Source organism: Lygodium microphyllum, chromosome 8 (genome assembly GCF_053477565.2).
Source record: "Lygodium microphyllum isolate KBCC chromosome 8, Lygodium_microphyllum_v1.1.10, whole genome shotgun sequence".
NCBI classification, from domain to species: Eukaryota; Viridiplantae; Streptophyta; class Polypodiopsida; order Schizaeales; family Lygodiaceae; genus Lygodium; species Lygodium microphyllum.
Window position 1 is genome coordinate 116709383 of NC_141142.1, and position 17170 is coordinate 116726552.

The 17170-nt window shown below is 43.2% G+C and overlaps 1 protein-coding gene across 1 annotated transcript in view; it reads right to left on the bottom strand.

Moving 5' to 3' along the window:
• The window catches only part of LOC148032775 (uncharacterized), a 42411-nt gene extending 25860 nt beyond the window's left edge, over positions 1-16551 (bottom strand). The window contains exon 1 of the mRNA XM_087683445.1: positions 16067-16551. Coding sequence (XP_087539571.1) covers positions 16067-16149 — 83 coding nt within the window. The 5' untranslated portion in view covers positions 16150-16551. The remainder of the gene's footprint in view (positions 1-16066) is intronic.
• Positions 16552-17170: the final 619 nt, after the last annotated feature.

Genomic DNA, 17170 nt, shown 5'->3' on the forward strand with positions numbered 1-17170 from the left:
CCATGATTGAGACAGCCCATCATGAGCTGAAAGTAAGGCATCAATTACCTTCTTTCTAGTGATGTGCATATCACCTGCTACTTCCATAACATCTACATTACATGAGGCTCCAACAAGTATCTCTCCAGTGTTAGAGAGCTTTTCAATGACCACACTAGATGCAACATTTGCCTTTGCAACTTCTTTTGAGGAAGAGCTGTTATCATCTTTCTTATCATCCTTCTTTTTCTTTCCTTGTTGTTTCTTTCTTTCTTGCTATTTCTTGTAGTACCAACCATCAAACTTTTTATGCCCCATTGATATCAAGTAGCATCCTATTGTTTGCCCTTGCTTTTGCATTTATTTCTTGCATTACCCCTCTTTTGTGAACTGCCTCTAAGATGATAGGCTAAACCGCTCCTTTCTCCACTGGACTTTCTTTTAATCTCTTCATTGAGAATAGAGCTCCTAACACCATCAAAGGTTAAAGCAAGGTTGTTGCTTAGTGAAACAACCAGAGACTCCCAGCTATCAAGCAAAGTCATCAACAAGAAAATAGCCTTCAATTTATCATTGAAGGGCTACAAACCAGAGTCCTCAAACTAACTCAAAATCCCTATGAAAGCACTCAAATGCTCCATTGCTAGCTTAGACTCATCCAACTCCATGTTTACAAGCTTGCGCATGAGATGCACTTGATTTACTGGAGTTGTATTTCATAATTGCCCATCAACATTTTCCATATGGCATAAGCCGTATCAAGACACTTAATGTCTATTGTACATCATCAGATACAGCCATTTTAATGTATGCAACGGCCTTCTTGTTGAGTCTAGTCCAATCTTCATCTGTCATAGCTGCAAGCTTGATTTCCAAGAGAGGATCATCACAATCCTTGCGAAACAAAATGCCTTGCATCCTGTCCTTCCACAAGTCAAAGCGAGTGCCATCAAACCTCTTGATTTCAAGAAGGGATTCAGTGTCACTGTTGCTAGAAGCATTTGCAGCCATTTTTCAGCAATGCACCCAAAAATCAATGCTACAATTTATGACAGCAAACAATGAGTTGAATATTCAGCTAATTTCAGCCCAAATTTTCAGACAATAAGAGCAAAATTCAGTCCAAGTACATGTACAGCAGTAGAACGGATGACTTTCAGCAATATAACTGAAATTTTAGCATACATTACACGCATACATCACTGCCAAGTGACTCCCACTTCAGCAATATCACCAAAAATACATATGCAACAATCCCAAATCTGCAAATGATAACTAAGACTGCTGCAACATGAATATTCAGCAATACATCCACTCAATGAGAGGTGCCCAACATGTGTACTACATACATATGTGATCAAGTCAACTTCTGATACACAAAAACACCAAAATTCTCTGCAATTTCTCCAAAATCTCACAAGTGGGAGATCAATTTCATTGCTTACAGCACCAAGATTGCTTTAGCAATGTTCCCAAAGTGCATTTCTCACATCAATTTTTCCAAAATTCACAAATTTCAGCAAAAGCCCCAAAATTTCACTAACCAATCTGCCCCGAGTGCATTAATACATGTTCCTAAGAACATAAAACAGGAAAAATTAGCAAAATTTGACAAAATTTTGCAAAAGTCCCAAATTTCTCAAGTCCAAATGTGTACCAGTGTCAATAAATTTGGCTCAACTGAGCAAAATTTCACTGATACATGAAAAGCCCCAAAAATTTTAAGGCCAATGTGCACACAATTTCTGCAATTTCGAAGTCCACTCACTTTTATGTATGATCGGCATCAAATTTAGGAAAACCCCCAATATTTCAGGCATAAAAATGCACTAATCTGAGGATGGTGCTTGCACACGTGAACCAAGGCTTAAGAAGATATGCCACGCCACACAAGAAAAAACTCACGTGTTGTTGCCTGATCACCCATTTGCCCATGCCTATTGATACATGGTGTCCGCCAGGCCTGTCGACGTCGACCTAGCGCATGTTGTCCACGAGGCCTGTCACTATCTCCTATCAGCTTGGTGTCCGTCTGGTCACGAACAATGATCACGATTGCTGCCACGCTGATCGACTGCGCACAAATATTGTCACCTACTATTGTCTCATCAAAACTGACCTGTCACCTACCTGCCTAATACACGTGTCCCAAAAATGACAACCTGACCTGTCTGAGCAAAAAAAATATGTGCCTTGCTGTCGAGTGACTGTGTGAGCAAAAAGAGCTTCTTCTCATGCATAGAACTGACTCGCACTTCTTGGGAAGCATGCACACAGTTGCCATAGCTCTGATACCAATTTGTTGTGAAGAGGGTGCAATGGAGTGCAAGACAGAAATAGAGCAGGAGCAAAGCTGAGAGTGAGAGTGAGAGAATCCCAAGATGAGTGTACCAATGAGTGTTACAATACACAAAGAATAAAATGTATCTATATGTTAGGGTACAAATAAGGGTTTGTTAACACCCATAAGTTTATACACATGAAGATTAATGGGACTTAACACCCCAAAGGGACTTTACACCCAACACCCAATAGGTGATAGGCTACTGCCATCTCTCCCACCAAGCGACTACTACAGTACCTGCGTTTTTGCTGTCTAGTAGGCTGTCTACATCAACAAACACCTCTCCTGCCTGACAGTTCTCTGCCTCGGGTGATCAATTTTCAGCCTTACTCTAGTAGTAAACTACTGTATTTACTATATTTCAGCCTCCAACTGTTGTGTTTTGGTGACCAGCCTGCTGCCTTTCATTATTCAATACTCTCTCATCTCCGATTGGTGGTCACAACTAGGATCCATCTCCAATGGATGTCACTCTCTGACACTCCATTGCTCTACCCTTGGGCATTTTGTACACTCTTACATTCATTCACAGCATTCATACACTTCAAAGTTTCTTGTCTCTATGTTTAAGTTTTGAGTTTTTACGTTTTGTGTTTTATGTTCAGGATCTAAGTTTTGCTTCTCTCTGTTTGAGTCTTTGTGTTGTAGTCTTGGTCGTACAAGTTGTGTTTCCCTAGTGCAAACCCTAGCATATCTTCATAATAAGAGCATAGTTCACACAAAGTGAGCAATTCTATTGGGCCTATAAGTGAGCCAATTTGCGTGGGCGTGTAGGAGAAGCAAGAAAGTGAGAAACCCCTAAATCTTGTATAAGTTGCCAATGCCAACGCGGAATCCGAATAGACTCATCCTGTTGTGAGGCAGATAGGAGTCTCCACGACTTGCAATGAACTTGTTTGTGAAAGGGACTCCCCCTCACCAAGGGAATATAAATTGTCCTCATCTGAAGAAGGCAATTGTCCTCGTCTGAAGAAGGCTCCCCCTCTAACAGTTGATCAGCCCTAGAAGACTCCAGAGAAGAGGCAGAATGGGTGGAAGTATGCAATGAAGAAGTAGTAGTCGCATCTGTCAAAAGTGGTAGGGAAGCCAAAGTAAAGGGTGGAGGAGGAGAAGGGGGAGGAGCTCAAGATGAAGCAGGGATGCTAAGAGGCAACCTGGAAGGAAGGAGAGGAAGTAAGGGTGTGCGAGGGTCAGTTTGACGAAGAATCGCCTAGAATAGAACCATCAATAGGATCCTTGGAGGCCAAAGACTCATCAAAGATGACATCCTTGCTCACCTCAAGCTTTCGTGTCTTCGAATCATACAGTTGATAGCTCCTCATGGTAGTGTTATAGCCCACGAAGATGAGCTTCCTAGACTTCGAGTCAAGCTTCGTCTTCCTCTTCTTATTGTCCACATGGACAAATGCAAAGGTGAGACACAAAGGGCTTTCAACGAAAGAAAGCCTCATAGGGAGTCACATCCAATAGCACAGAAGTTTGGAAATAGTTGTGGATGTGAATCGCAGTAGCCACCACCTCACCCCAAAGAGAATGAGAAAGACCCCAATGCTTTGGCTATCAGTAGCATGGTCCGATCCACGCACTCTTCCACACCATTCTCCAAAGGTGTATTCAGATGGGTATACTTCGTCCGAATGCCGTGATCCCTACAAAACTAAGAAAAGTGGTTAGAAATAAACTCACCACCATGATCTGCTCATATGCCACAAACTTTAGAAGTGTCTGTTTTTCCACAACCACCTTCCACTCGCAAAAACAGTACGCCTTGCTCTTGTACTCCAAACAATAGGGCCACACATAACAATTGAAGTCATCAATAATCAACATCAAATACTTGGCCTTCCTAAGGGAGGCCGTGCCCATAGGTTCGCAAAGGTCAGTGTGAATCAACTCAAGCAGGAAAGAAGCCCTCCTAGAGGCAACCTAGGAATGAGGCTGCCCATGCCGCTTGCCCCTCAAACAACTAGGACACAAAGTGTGAATAAGAGGGAAGTTAGAAAGTCCTTCCATCATCTTCTTCCAAGAAGCATGTCATATAGCATCAAAATTGGGATGACCATAACGAGCATGCCAAAGCAACCCAATCTCGTGGGAAGACCTCCCGGCTAAGGTTGTGAGCATGTAAAGCCCACCTTCCTCAGATCCTATCCAAAGAACAGCACCTGTAGAAGCATCCTCCACTATCACTACATCCTATGTAAATACCACACACATACCAAGCCATGTAAGACCATGAACAGACAATAAGTTGGAACCTAAATCTAGTACATAGAGAACTTTGACTAAAGAAGACTATCTGTCTGGCAATAAAGGAATAGTCCCTACTCCTCAAATAGGAACATAGAGTTGTCACCAATGGCAATTGTGCTACCTCTAGCACTCAAATCCTAAAGCCAATCTTGTCTATAGGTCATATGAGAAGAGACCCTACTATCAATGAGCCAAGGCTTCTCTTGAGTGGAAGAAGTAAGAGTTGTATCCTTCTCGACAAATACATACACAGACTCTGTCATCGCCCAGGCTGCTTTCCTATCCTTCAAATCCTTCTCCTTTGGCTTGAAATGGAGGTACTTTTGCCAACACTTCTCTTCACGATGAGTACCCTTCCCACAGTGTGGGCATTTGGGTTGCTTCTTCTTCTCATCCTTCTTATTCTCCTACTTCTTGTCCTTGGCCTACTTCTTCTTCCCTCCACCCGTATCTACAGTAAATGCCTTGGAGGAGCTAGAACCACTAGCCCCAACCTCTCTAAGTCGCTTGTCATGCTCCAAGACAAGGAGTGCATGCACCTTCCATAAGAGTGTCTCATGGGCCTTGGATGTGATAATTCAAGTGTAGAAGACATTGAACTAAGGAGATGGCATCTCAGTCAGAAGGATCATAGCCATGTCTTCAAAAGATGTTATCCAACCAAGAGAGACAAGCTTATCTCTCATGTCCTTCGTGATCTACTCCTTCATAGAGGAGGAATCATCAAGACTAATCCACGACTTCTTCTAAAGGGAACTCTTCTAGGCAAAAGCTTGTCAAGAAATGACTGAGCAACCAGAGAGAGACTGTAGGGTTTACAAGAAGGAACACAAAGTGTATAGGGCAAACACAGTGAAGAAAAGAGAAGAGAAGGGAAATGAAACTCACATGAATGAATGAAATAATGAAGTGAATTTCATACAAGGATACCGTAGCAGAAGGATGCCCTAGAGCAGGGAGACTACCAAAGAAGCCTTTGAGTCTACAAATGCAAAGATGATGAGGCGTCGCCTCGAGCAAGGAGACTCCCGTCAAAGAGGAGCCTCTAAATCCGCAACTCAAGGATGATGATGTTAGAGATTGGCATTCCCTAGAAAGGTAGTTACATTCATGAGTAGTTTTCTACAATCATAGCAAGCAGGGCACCTGGCATTCTGACAATACAAGTGACGCCAACAAGCGGCAGTCAATGCAAGTGCCACATGACACAGCAGGTGTAGTCGGTCAGATTCTGGGCAGTCACCGGCATTTAATCCAGCCGGGCTGCATTATTTTTGGTATTTCTTTTGGGCTATTTATTCTGCCCAGCCTGTTAGAGCTGGACATTCCTTGGACCGGCAGGAGCAATAGGAGCAGCTGATTAACAAGCAATAGGTGCAGGAGTCCCACGTGGTAGTTGATGTGGCATAGTCAGTCAGTTGCAGCAGTTGGACAGCAGTCGGCTGCATTTAATGCAATCGACCTGCATTATTTTTGGTGTTTTTCCCAGCCTATTCATAGGCCCTGATTTCAGCAATCTTTCTCAGTTGGTTTTCATAGATTTCATGCTGCAGACCATGGAGACTACTCTCAAGGCTGACGCAGACTAAGATCTTCAAGGTGGAGACATATGCAGATATTCTCTTTGCACCCGTGTATAGTTTTACATCCTTATATAGCATTCCTCACTACAGATTTTCTATGTTTCACACACACACAAACACACACACTCTCTCTCTCTCTCTCTCTCTCTCTCTTGGTCATTTGCTTCTGCATTGCTTCACTCTGACATGGTATCAGATCATTGAAGGATTAACCTAGGGTGGACCCATCTGAAGAGGAGATTTCAGTGTGACACAAGGCTGCATTTTCAGCGTTCAAGTGCAAGCATGAGGGCTGCGCATCAAAACAAGGCTGAGGCGAGCATGGCCATGTGAGAAAGGAGAAGATTTGCTGAAGCTATTGCTGCTTTTTGCTATTAGAGAAGGAAGAAGGTTGCGTTTTGGGCCTTCAAGAGCAGGATTTACCTTTTCATCGTCTCCGAAAGGTGAAGAAGGGGCGGAATGAGTGAACAAGAGCCCTAGTAGGCTATTTTTTACCAATCAGAGGGGGCTACTCTTTGTGTTTTGTGCAGGCATTGTAGGTGAAGATGTCTTCTAAGGCTGAGACAGAGTTTCAAGTGATCATGGACCGAAAGGTGCCCGTCTTACCAACTCTTCCATCACATCAAAAGCTCGATGGCAAAAATTATTGCATCTAGTGGGTCATGATGCTTGCCATTCTAGAGTCCTATGATTTGGCAAAGCTTGTTACGGAGGCTATTCATCGTCCTTCATGAGATGAGTCCAGACTCTCTTCCAGTGATAAGGTGGAGTTGGCAAAGGCTCAAGCACATTGGGATAAACTCAATGCTTGCATTCACTTGTCTTTATTTCTCTCATGTACTAGAGTTGTTATTTCTCATATTGAGCATTTGACCGTGGCTCGAAAGATATGGCTAGAGCTTGATCAGATGTACAATCAGATGACCGTCATGAAGCGAGTTTCTTTTGAAAGTGTAGATGCAAACCATGAGTGTCAACAAGTCATCTTCTATGCGGGAGCATATCAAAAGCTGAGGCAGCTTTAGATACAGGTTCAAAACGCAAGGAAGGTGATAACTTCTGAAGACATGGCGATAACTCTTCTTTCACAATTACCGCCTTGTTCCAATGGTTTTTATTCTGCCTTGATTGCCTCGAGGCGATAGGAGACTCTTCATTGGAAGGAGTTAGTTCCTATGGTCTTGGACCAAGAGGAGCAATTGAAAGAGACCAATGCTTCTAAATCGGGGGCATTCATAGGTCATTCCTCTCAAAAAAGAGAAAGAACCAAAAGAAGAAAAAGAAGGACAAATCAAAGAAGGACAAGGAAAAGGAATCCACTTGTCACATCTATGGCAAGACAGGTCACTGGAAGAAGGATAGCCCCGACAAGGAGAAGAAGGAGAAATCTTCAAAGGATTTCGAAGCAGTGGATGCCTCCTCATCAACTGCTTTCCTCCACTTGAAGGTGGTTGAGGATTCAACCTTAACGGCTTGTGATGCTGCGTTGACAGCCACACTCGAGAGTGGATTGTTGACAGTGGTGCCTACCGGCACATGACTCCTTCCGCAAGTGTTGCTCATTTGCGGCCTTCACATAGCCAAATTGAAGGCAACCAGCTGGCTGAAAATGGAGTTAAACTCACTCAAGTGAGTAGACATTGTTGTACCCTCTTTCATACGCAAATCCATAAGCTTTTTCAGTAAATACACTTTGCTTGCAGCACTCTTTTGTGCATACAGTTCTTCCAGTCTAGTCCATATAGCATATGCAAAATCCAAACCTTCAATGTTGAACTGTAAGGCATCAAAAACCGATAGCTCTATGGTTGAGTGTGCAAGCTCATTTAACTCATCCCAATCATCCTGCTCCATGTCCGCGGGCTTTGCCCCTTTGGTTTTGATCGACTTTGCTTGCTTCTTTTGCAACAGGATATTGTAGCACTACTTTTGCCAAGCTACAAAGGTATGTGCGCCTTCAAGCTTCTTTAGGTGCATCAGATTACTGTTGTCATTGCTGCCAGCCATGATTTTCAGCCCAAATGTAACCAAAAAACTGTCACCCAAGTGATCAAGGTACAAACAAGTACCAATCAGCAATAAATGACCAGCAAAAGCACAGATTTCAGATCTGTAATTAAATTTTTAGAAGCACCAAACCATGTGCTACAGCATTATCCAACTAATTACAGCTGTTCCAAGGGCATATGCATCACACTACATGAGGAATCCCAAAATTTCAGCTGCAATTTCTGTTGAACATGTACCCATGGGCATAAAAATTGACACAAACGGTCAAAATCCCCAAAATTTTGTGCTCAAAGCATCAACCACACATCTGCATTTTCCTTGTCATGCATAGAACAGTCCAATTTTGCCAAAATAGAGCAATTCCAGCAAAACCCCCAAATTTTACCAAGTGTTGATGTCCAAATTGCGTGGAATTCAACTTGCATGTACATAAAATGACCAAATGCTGCACAAATTTTGGCCAAACTGCAAGAGCCCCAAATTGCACAGGGTCCAATGTGCATCAATATCGAGAATTTGGGTAAATTTCAGCTCAATTTGTGCTTGTACATGAAAAGCCCCAAATGTCGGAGGCAGAATGTCACAAATTCCTGCAATTTCTGAGACAAATTGTCTTGTTCTACATCACAATCCTCAAATCTGGGAAAAGCCCCAAATTTTTGGGCCAAAATATGCACAAATCTGAATTTTGTGCTTATGCGCGTGAACCTTGGTTAGAAGGGAGAGGACTTTTCCAAAAAAAAAAATTGAAAAAAGAAAAACATGACGGGTCCTTTGACCCGTCAATCGAGCGCCGTGAGCCCTGCTGACGGTTCTGTCCGTGCTGGTCGCGCTTGTCAACGCCCGCCGGTCCCGCCCCGCTGGTCATTAGCGCTGCAATCGTCGCGTCGTCACCAACTGCCCCATCATGTGTCGATGGTTGCGCTGGACTGGTCGCGACTGCTGGTCGTCAGTCCGCCACACTGCGATACTGCAGGCTTGCTCAACCGGTTGTCGCCCATCACTCCACACTAGCGCCACACGGCTACAGTTCCCACCACTCCACGCTGGAGTCTTCTACAAGTTATGACCTATTGCCTACAGAATGCCGCCTGATTTAGGCTACAACTCCCGTCAGTCGCCTCATGACTTGCTCTCCTGTCCTGCTCAAACTTCGAGAGGTACGAATGCCTCAACCACAGCTCTGATACCAGTTTGTAGGGACCGGTTAGGCACGAAGATCGAGATAGACTATCGTTACGCGCAGTGAGAGACAAAGAGAGTGAGAGAGAGCAGAGTAGAGAGTGAGAACGTTTTTAGGTACAATAACGAGAGAGTACCTTTAGGTTTTTAGATAGATATATATGTGTAAGTACAAGTGCTAAGGGTGTGTTCACATCCGAGCACATTTAAAAGGCATGAGGTCTTTATTCCCAACACAGTTCTTTCCGCAGTAGGAGCACCTAGTAGACAGGCAATCTATCGGTGGAGATGCCATGATACCGAAGTGGCAACCTAGAAAAGGGAGAGTGGGAGGGAAAAGAAGGATATCTCCCAATGACGTAGCGGAAGAAGTAAGGAAATCAGATGTGCTTGCCTTCACTAATGCAAAGGATCTTCGCAGCTCACTGAGCGCCTCCAGCTCTAATACCATGTCAAGAAATGACTGAGCAACTAGAGAGATGGTAGGGTTTACAAGGAGGAACACAAAGCGTGCACAGCAAACACTAAAAAGAGAAGAGGAGAAATGAGTCTCAGATGAATAAATGAAATAATGAAGTGAATCTTATACAAGGATATTGTATCACGAAAGATGCCCTGGAGCAAGGAGATTGTCCAACAAGCCTTTGAGTCTACAAACGCAAGGATGATGAGGTGTCACCTAGAGCAGGGAGACTACCGTCGAAGAGGAGCCTCTAAATCTGCAATTCAAGGATGATGACTTGTGATGCCTAGAGTAGGGAGACTGCCGTCGGAGGATGAGGATCCTCTGAGTCTGCAAACGCAGGCCTAATGACTGATGCCAACTATATTCGGGAGTGACACCAGAGAAAACAAAAGAGCCAAAAACTGAAAACACAAATGTAGGCAATCCCTGAAGATGGAAGCACTAGCTAGAAGTGTGATGCCTGATGAACAAGAGTGGCCAAGAACCAAAACACAAATGTGTGGAATCTGGAAAGTTGATGCCAAGCTAATGATGTCGATGCCAAGTGAGAATAAGTGTCCACAAGTGAAGGAAGCTATCGCTAAGCTCGGAATGTTGACCCCAAGCATAGATGAGATGTTGCCAAGGTAGAGAAGTTGACACTAGTAGGATGAGCTCCAAATGCAAATGTGATACTGAAGGTGACAAGGTGCCTAAAGAAGATGATGGAAGGAGAGAGAAGAGACAAAAGTCTTGAAAGAAGTGAGAAAGTGAGTTAAATACAAGTGAAGAATGAATGGGAGGTACCATATATATAAGCACAAACAATCTCAAGTCTTGCCTACTAAAGTCTCTCATATGGGCCCCCGTCACTCTCGAAAGACCTCGGAAAGCTTTTTGGGGACTGGAAACTAAAACCAAAAAATGGGAATGAAAAAGGAAATTTGTACGGAATGATACGGTTTCTCACCAATGCCTTGTGTTGATACAAAGACGCAAGCTTCTTCCACACTTCCACCACGGTCTTCAACCTGCGAATGTAAACGACGACAGATCCTACAAACTCATAAAGAGAGGATCGAGCTCAAGAATTGAGCCAATCCCACAAGGCTGCTCAATCCATAGAAGTCCCATTTGTTGAATCCTCCTTAAGACAGGGGATGGAATCTGAAACAAGAGCCCAAAGATCAATGGTGTCGAGTATGCAGTCCACCTTACACGACCACAACGAATAGTTCGAACCGTCAAGTTTGTCTTCTTTGGGTAATGAATGTAAAACAAGCACTTGTACCAAGGGCATCAAGGACGACATCTTCACTTTGGATGAAGCCTTCTAAGTTCTATGATAGATGAATAGAAGGGGGACAGTGTGAAGCCGGCATCAAAACTCGTAAACTGGTAAGACATCTTCAATTCTACAATCACCCAAAAATCTCCATTTTGATGGAGACAGCAGGAAAGATAGAAGGCATTCAACTACAATGACTATAGATGCATCATCTGTCAAGGAAAAGTTGTCGCCTACAACCAAGAAGCTATCGCCTACACCAAGATGCTATTGCATCCACCTAGATCCTGTCACTTGCACCAAGATGTAGTCACCTACAAAATGCAAATTGATTTTGCATTTTGGCTGATACCAGATGGAATGGCAGTTTTGGGCAATCAAGTTGGAATGAAATGTAGGTTTGACTACAATAAACAGCGCTGCCCAGCCATCAAATGCAGATTTTCCCTCAATACTAATGCCCAAAAGCATATCTTTCCTCACAGTCCAATAGCCCTATCTTGGGTGCTAGTTAGTTGTGTTAGAGATCAATCATCCCTTGGACTAGCATTTCTCAGGTTATCATTGGTGCAGTCAGCTCTCTCAAAGGTACTCTCGGAGAGCATTATTCATTATTCCTGTTAGTTTGTGCGCATGCCCAGCAGTCGCAATGTACGGGTAGTTTATTAGGCAAGCAATCATCAATGATGCCACGTGGAAGCTGGAGGACTGATTGGTGATTATTTTATTCATTTGTGCAGAAATTGGCAAGTTTTTGATCAAGTCTGCCAATGTTTTGCTAGCCAACTGCATTATTTCCTCCTACTTAGACCCAATTGGCAGCCTGCCCTCCTCACTTGCTTTTCAGGTGCTAGTGGGAGAGATATAGCTCAAGGAGATACGTCTACAGCCTTGTATATCTGCCCTCTTCATTTCAGCATTCATTGACATTAGATTTATGTGTTCTTTTGTCTCTTTCCTCTCTCTCCTTTTCTCTCGTGTTCATTTTTATTTCAGTCTTGTCCATACACTTTCACATTCACTGCACTCTGGCATGGTATCACAGCAACGTAGAAGGGCTGATTAATCATGGGCAGACCTGACTCGAAGGATTCTTCGTCGCAACAAAAGTTTGAGTTTTCAACCTTTAGAGGCTGTGGTGAACACATTGTGCATGGAGAAGGAGAAAAGTTGCTATTGTTTGCAAGTCCTTGCTGTTCATGAAGGAGGAAAGGGTATGTTTTCAGTCTTTTGCTATAGATTTTTAGTTTTCATCGCCTCCGACAAGTGAAACTCTTTGAGGATGAGCGGAGAAAGCCCTAGCAAGCACTAGCACCGTGCATGGAGTTAGAGGGGGCTGCCCTTGTTTTTATGCAGATCATTCTATTTACAATGTTAATAGAAACCGACGTGGAGTCTCAAGCTATTATAGACCATAAGGTCCTTGTGTTGCCAGCTCTTGCTTCAGATCAAAAGCTTGATGGGGGAATTACCACATATGGCATGTAATGATACTTGCCATCTTGGAGTCTCATGATTTGGTGGAGTTTCAAGCTGTTATAGTTCATAAGGTCCCCATGTTGCCAACTCTTCCTTTAGATCAAAAGCTTCATGTGGAGAATTACTGCATATGGCGTGAAATGATGGTTGCCATCTTGGAGTCTTATGATTTGGTGGAGCTCATGATCGAGGCTATAGACCGTCCTATAGCTCGTGATGCCTCCAAGATTTCTTTAGATAAGAAAACCAAGTTGATGAAGGTACAAGCACATTGGGATAAACTAAATGCATGCATCCGTTCTTTCCTCTTTCTCTCCTGCACTCTAGCAGTCATTGCTCACATCAAGCACTTGACCATGGCTCGAGATATATGGCTCGAGCTTTGATCAAATATACAATTGGATGACCGTGATGAAGCGGGTGTCTCTGGAGGTTCAAATGAGGACTTTGAGTCCTAATAAGTCTTCTTCTATGTAAGTCTTCTTCTATGTAGGAGCACATCAATAAACTTCAACAATTGCAAATGCACATTCAGAACACAAGGAAGGTGATTACCTCGAAGGGCATGGTGATAACTCTTCTTTCTCAGTTACCGCCTCCATTCAATGCATTTTATTCCACCCTAATTGTTTCAGGGGGGTCAAAGACTCTTTGATGGGAAGAGTTGGTTCCTATGGTTTTGGATTGGGAGGAGCAATTAAAAGGGCAGAATGCTTTCAAATTAGAAACATTGACAGGTCAATCCTCCTAGAATAAGGGGAAGGACCAAAAGAAGAAGGAAAAATCAAAGGACAAAGAGAAGGATTCCACTTGTCACATCTATGGTAAGAGGTCACTGAAAGCAAGATTGCCCCAACAACAAGGAGAAGAAGGATAAGGAGAAGAGGGAGAAGTCTTCAAAGGATTCATAAGCAGTGGCTACTCCCTCATCAATTGCCTTCTTCCACTTGGAGGTGATTGAGGCCTCGACCTTAGGGCTTCTAATGCTGCGTTGACCATCCCATGCCCTCATGAGTGGATTGTTGACAGCGGTGCCTCTTGGCACATGACTACTCCTACAACAGGTGTTGCACATTTATGGCCTTCGCAAGGACAAATTCTCATCGGCGATAGCTCTTCTGTCCCTATTCAAGGAAGGGGTAGTATGTAGCTTATTCCAGATGGGCAACGTGGTGCTCATACTTCTTCAGAGGTGCTTTATGTGCCAAGCTTGGATTACCATTTGCTTTCAGTACACAAGATTTGTGCCCTCGACCTGTTGGTTGAGTTTGACGAGGATCCCTTTCAGATACTTGATCCTGGATAGAGACAAATCCTTACTTCCGGTGATAAGGAGAATGGAGTCTACAAGCTATAGTCTCCTTCTGCCTTGACCTCTCTTCTTTTTACCTCTTAGACACAATCCAAGCCTTGACAATTTTAGCAAGATGACACGGGCTTATTTTTGCAGGTAAAGTTCAAAGCTTTCTTCTACTTCAAGGATTGGTTACTCTTTTAGGAGAACAGATCAGGCCGGAAACTGAAGACATTACAATCGAATAAGGGAGAAGAACTTGTTTCTAATGAGCTTGCTAGATTTTGTGCAAATCACGTGTCCACCAGGAGTTTGCAAACACCAATACACCTCAAGAAAACCGCATATTGAAGCGGAAGAACCGAAGTGTTATTGAGATGGCTCACACCGTAATAGAGCATAGACAAACACCTTAGGTCTTTGGATCGAGGCTATGGCTATTGCAATCCACATCCTTGATGGATCCCCCACTTCAGCCGTTGTTGGTATAAACCCAGTGTTTCATGCTAGGTCAAAGCACATTGAGATTCAATACCATTTCATTCGGGAGAAGATCTTGGATGAGACCACTGATGTGGTTTACTACGAGATAGAGCATAATCTCGTAGATTTGTTTACGAAGGCGCTTCCTCAACTTCTTCTCCGACAGCAATCCAAATCCTTAAGCCTTATGCCGCATCCAAGATCTAAGAGGAGAGATTAGTCACCCCTTGGACTAGTATTTCTCAAGTTACCATTGGTACAGTCAATTCTCTCGAAGGTACACTCGAAGGGCATTATTCATTATTCATGTCAGTTTGTGGGCATATCCAACAATCACAATATACAAGCAGTTTATTGGGCAACCGATGATGCCACATGGGAGCTAGAGGACTAATCGCTGAATATTTTATTCATTTGAGGAGTAGTTGGTAGGTTTTTGATCAAGTCAACTCGTTTTCCGCTGGCCGAGTGCATTATCCTATTGCATTATTTCCTCCTATTTAGGCCCAATTGGTAGCCTGCCCTCCTCACTTGCTTTATAGGTGTTGATGAGAGAGATATGGCTCGAGGAGATACATCTACAGCCTTGTATATCTGCCCTTTTCATTTCAGCACTCATTGGCTGCAGATTTTTGGGTTCTTTTGTCTCTTTTCTCTCTCCCTCTCTCTCATGTTCACTTTTCTTTCAATCTTGTCTATACGCTTCTGCGTTCATTGCACTTTGACAAGTTGCTCACATTCAAAATCCATGAGTGGTGATACACTCCAACCCTACTATTCATCATGTCATGTCATCCACCTCTACCTTCAATACTACAAAACACATACCACCTCTTTGAGCATCCCTAACCCCCACGTAACACTATTACCACCTTCTCTTCACGCCTTCACCCCTTTGCAACTTCTATGGCACTTGGCATCACCCCTTGTACTACATTGCATCACCCTAATTGAGGTTTATTCTATTTGTTACTATGTTTCCATCTTAATTGTGCATTTCCCTTATCGTGTAGAGGTGAGAAACAATGATATCACAATGAGTTCTCCATGTCACTTCACTTTTGCAGCGAAACTAGCCTCGAACATATATGAAGGCAAAGTGTCCTTTGAAAACATGTAGCATAAGCACACCTTTATCTCAGACAGAGTACCAGCAAGAATGAAAATGCTAAGCCCTTCCATCTCTAATTTGCAGCCTTTTAAATATGTAAGAAATGCATGGGGTGTAACATCAAGTCTGACGATCAGCGGCAAGAAAGTGTGTACATCTTTAAAAGATTCATCGTGTCTTTCTTTGTGATCATAAGAAAGGGTGAATGCCCAAAGAGTGTGGCATAATATCAACTATATTCATATCTGTACTTAGTTACATGCAAGCATCTGTACAGCTCCCGCTAGACTGTTGAGCTCATGTACTTCTTTATCAAATTCTTCTGAGTGATATGATTAGCCACACCCTTTTCCAAAACCCCCAAAAAAAAAAAAGTGTGCAAAGAAAGATGTGCAGAATAACATCAGGCTTATGCATATCAATAATGGATGGAAACAATCAGATACCCCAACACGCCAGCATGCACAAACATATCTATAATCAATGGCAATAATCGGCTCAGGCATGCCCCCAGAAAGATCACTTTGCAAAGCGTGTGGCTGCATCCAAACTGGTGAATTTGATTGAGCTGCTGATGCATAAATGGGAATGATTTGATTGAGCTGTTAGAGATACCTGGCATAGTACTCGTCCCGGTTAAGGGCGATGAAGAGCCGATAGCGAGGGTGGCAGTGCCACAGGATGAAAGCGATGCACATGATGTTCCTGAGACGCGGCTGGTTGGGTGTTGCTTCTCTCTTTCTCTCTTTTTTTTTCGTAAAACTTCTCTCTCTCTCTCTCTCTCTCTCTCTCTCTCTCTCTGGCTTCAATGTTGCCGAGGGCTTGACTGCATTGGCTTGTTGCTGGTCTCTCAGAGGCTTCCTTCGATGGCACTGAGGCTCCTGCGTTGTTCCCGGTCTTAGAGTACGATCGACAGCGCAGAATCGGAGTATCCCACTCCTTTAATCCCGTTTGACAGGGGAATGGGTGACAGCTTCTTGTGTATATCATTTTGTGAAAAAGGTGGGCCACCATCACTCATGAGAATCGTCCATTGAAAGGAACAAATCTTTTCGGCGTGCTCTCTAAAAGCAGGACCATAGTTTCTTGGTGGACCATCGTTTTGACCTGACAAGTCCCAGTTCCTGAACAAAAGTCTGATTCAACCCCATCTTCTATTCCAAGTCTAATTCAGCCATATCTTCTATTCTATATTCTCGTTTATATTTATAAACTAGGCACTCCGCGTCTAGACTCAGCCCCGGCGGCGGGGGGGGGGAGGCGCGATTTTCGCGGCAAGGGCGGGTGCTGGATGTGTGGCACCCGCCCCCGCATTTCTTTGTGGGGAGGTTGGAGGCTGCCATGTGGCACCCGCCCCTAACCTCCCCTTAACTAATAGTAAAGATATGTCACTTAAATACTTACTTGAGGGATCCCTAACAAACTAATTGCAAGGCTCCATCCTTACAAGGCACAAGAAAGAGAAGTTTGATATTCAAGAAATAAAGAGCGTTTTATCTTGAAACATGAATTGCACCTCTATATATATATATAGATATATATATCATAAAATGATATGATATTCTAGACTTTAACAACATTCACAATGCACATATACTATTAAAAATAGCTTTTTTAATTGAAAATGTGGGATAAGATAATAAAACCACACACAAATGCACATAGATTATAAAAACACATGAGCAAAAGCAGAGGAGATAGAATGGATATACAATTATA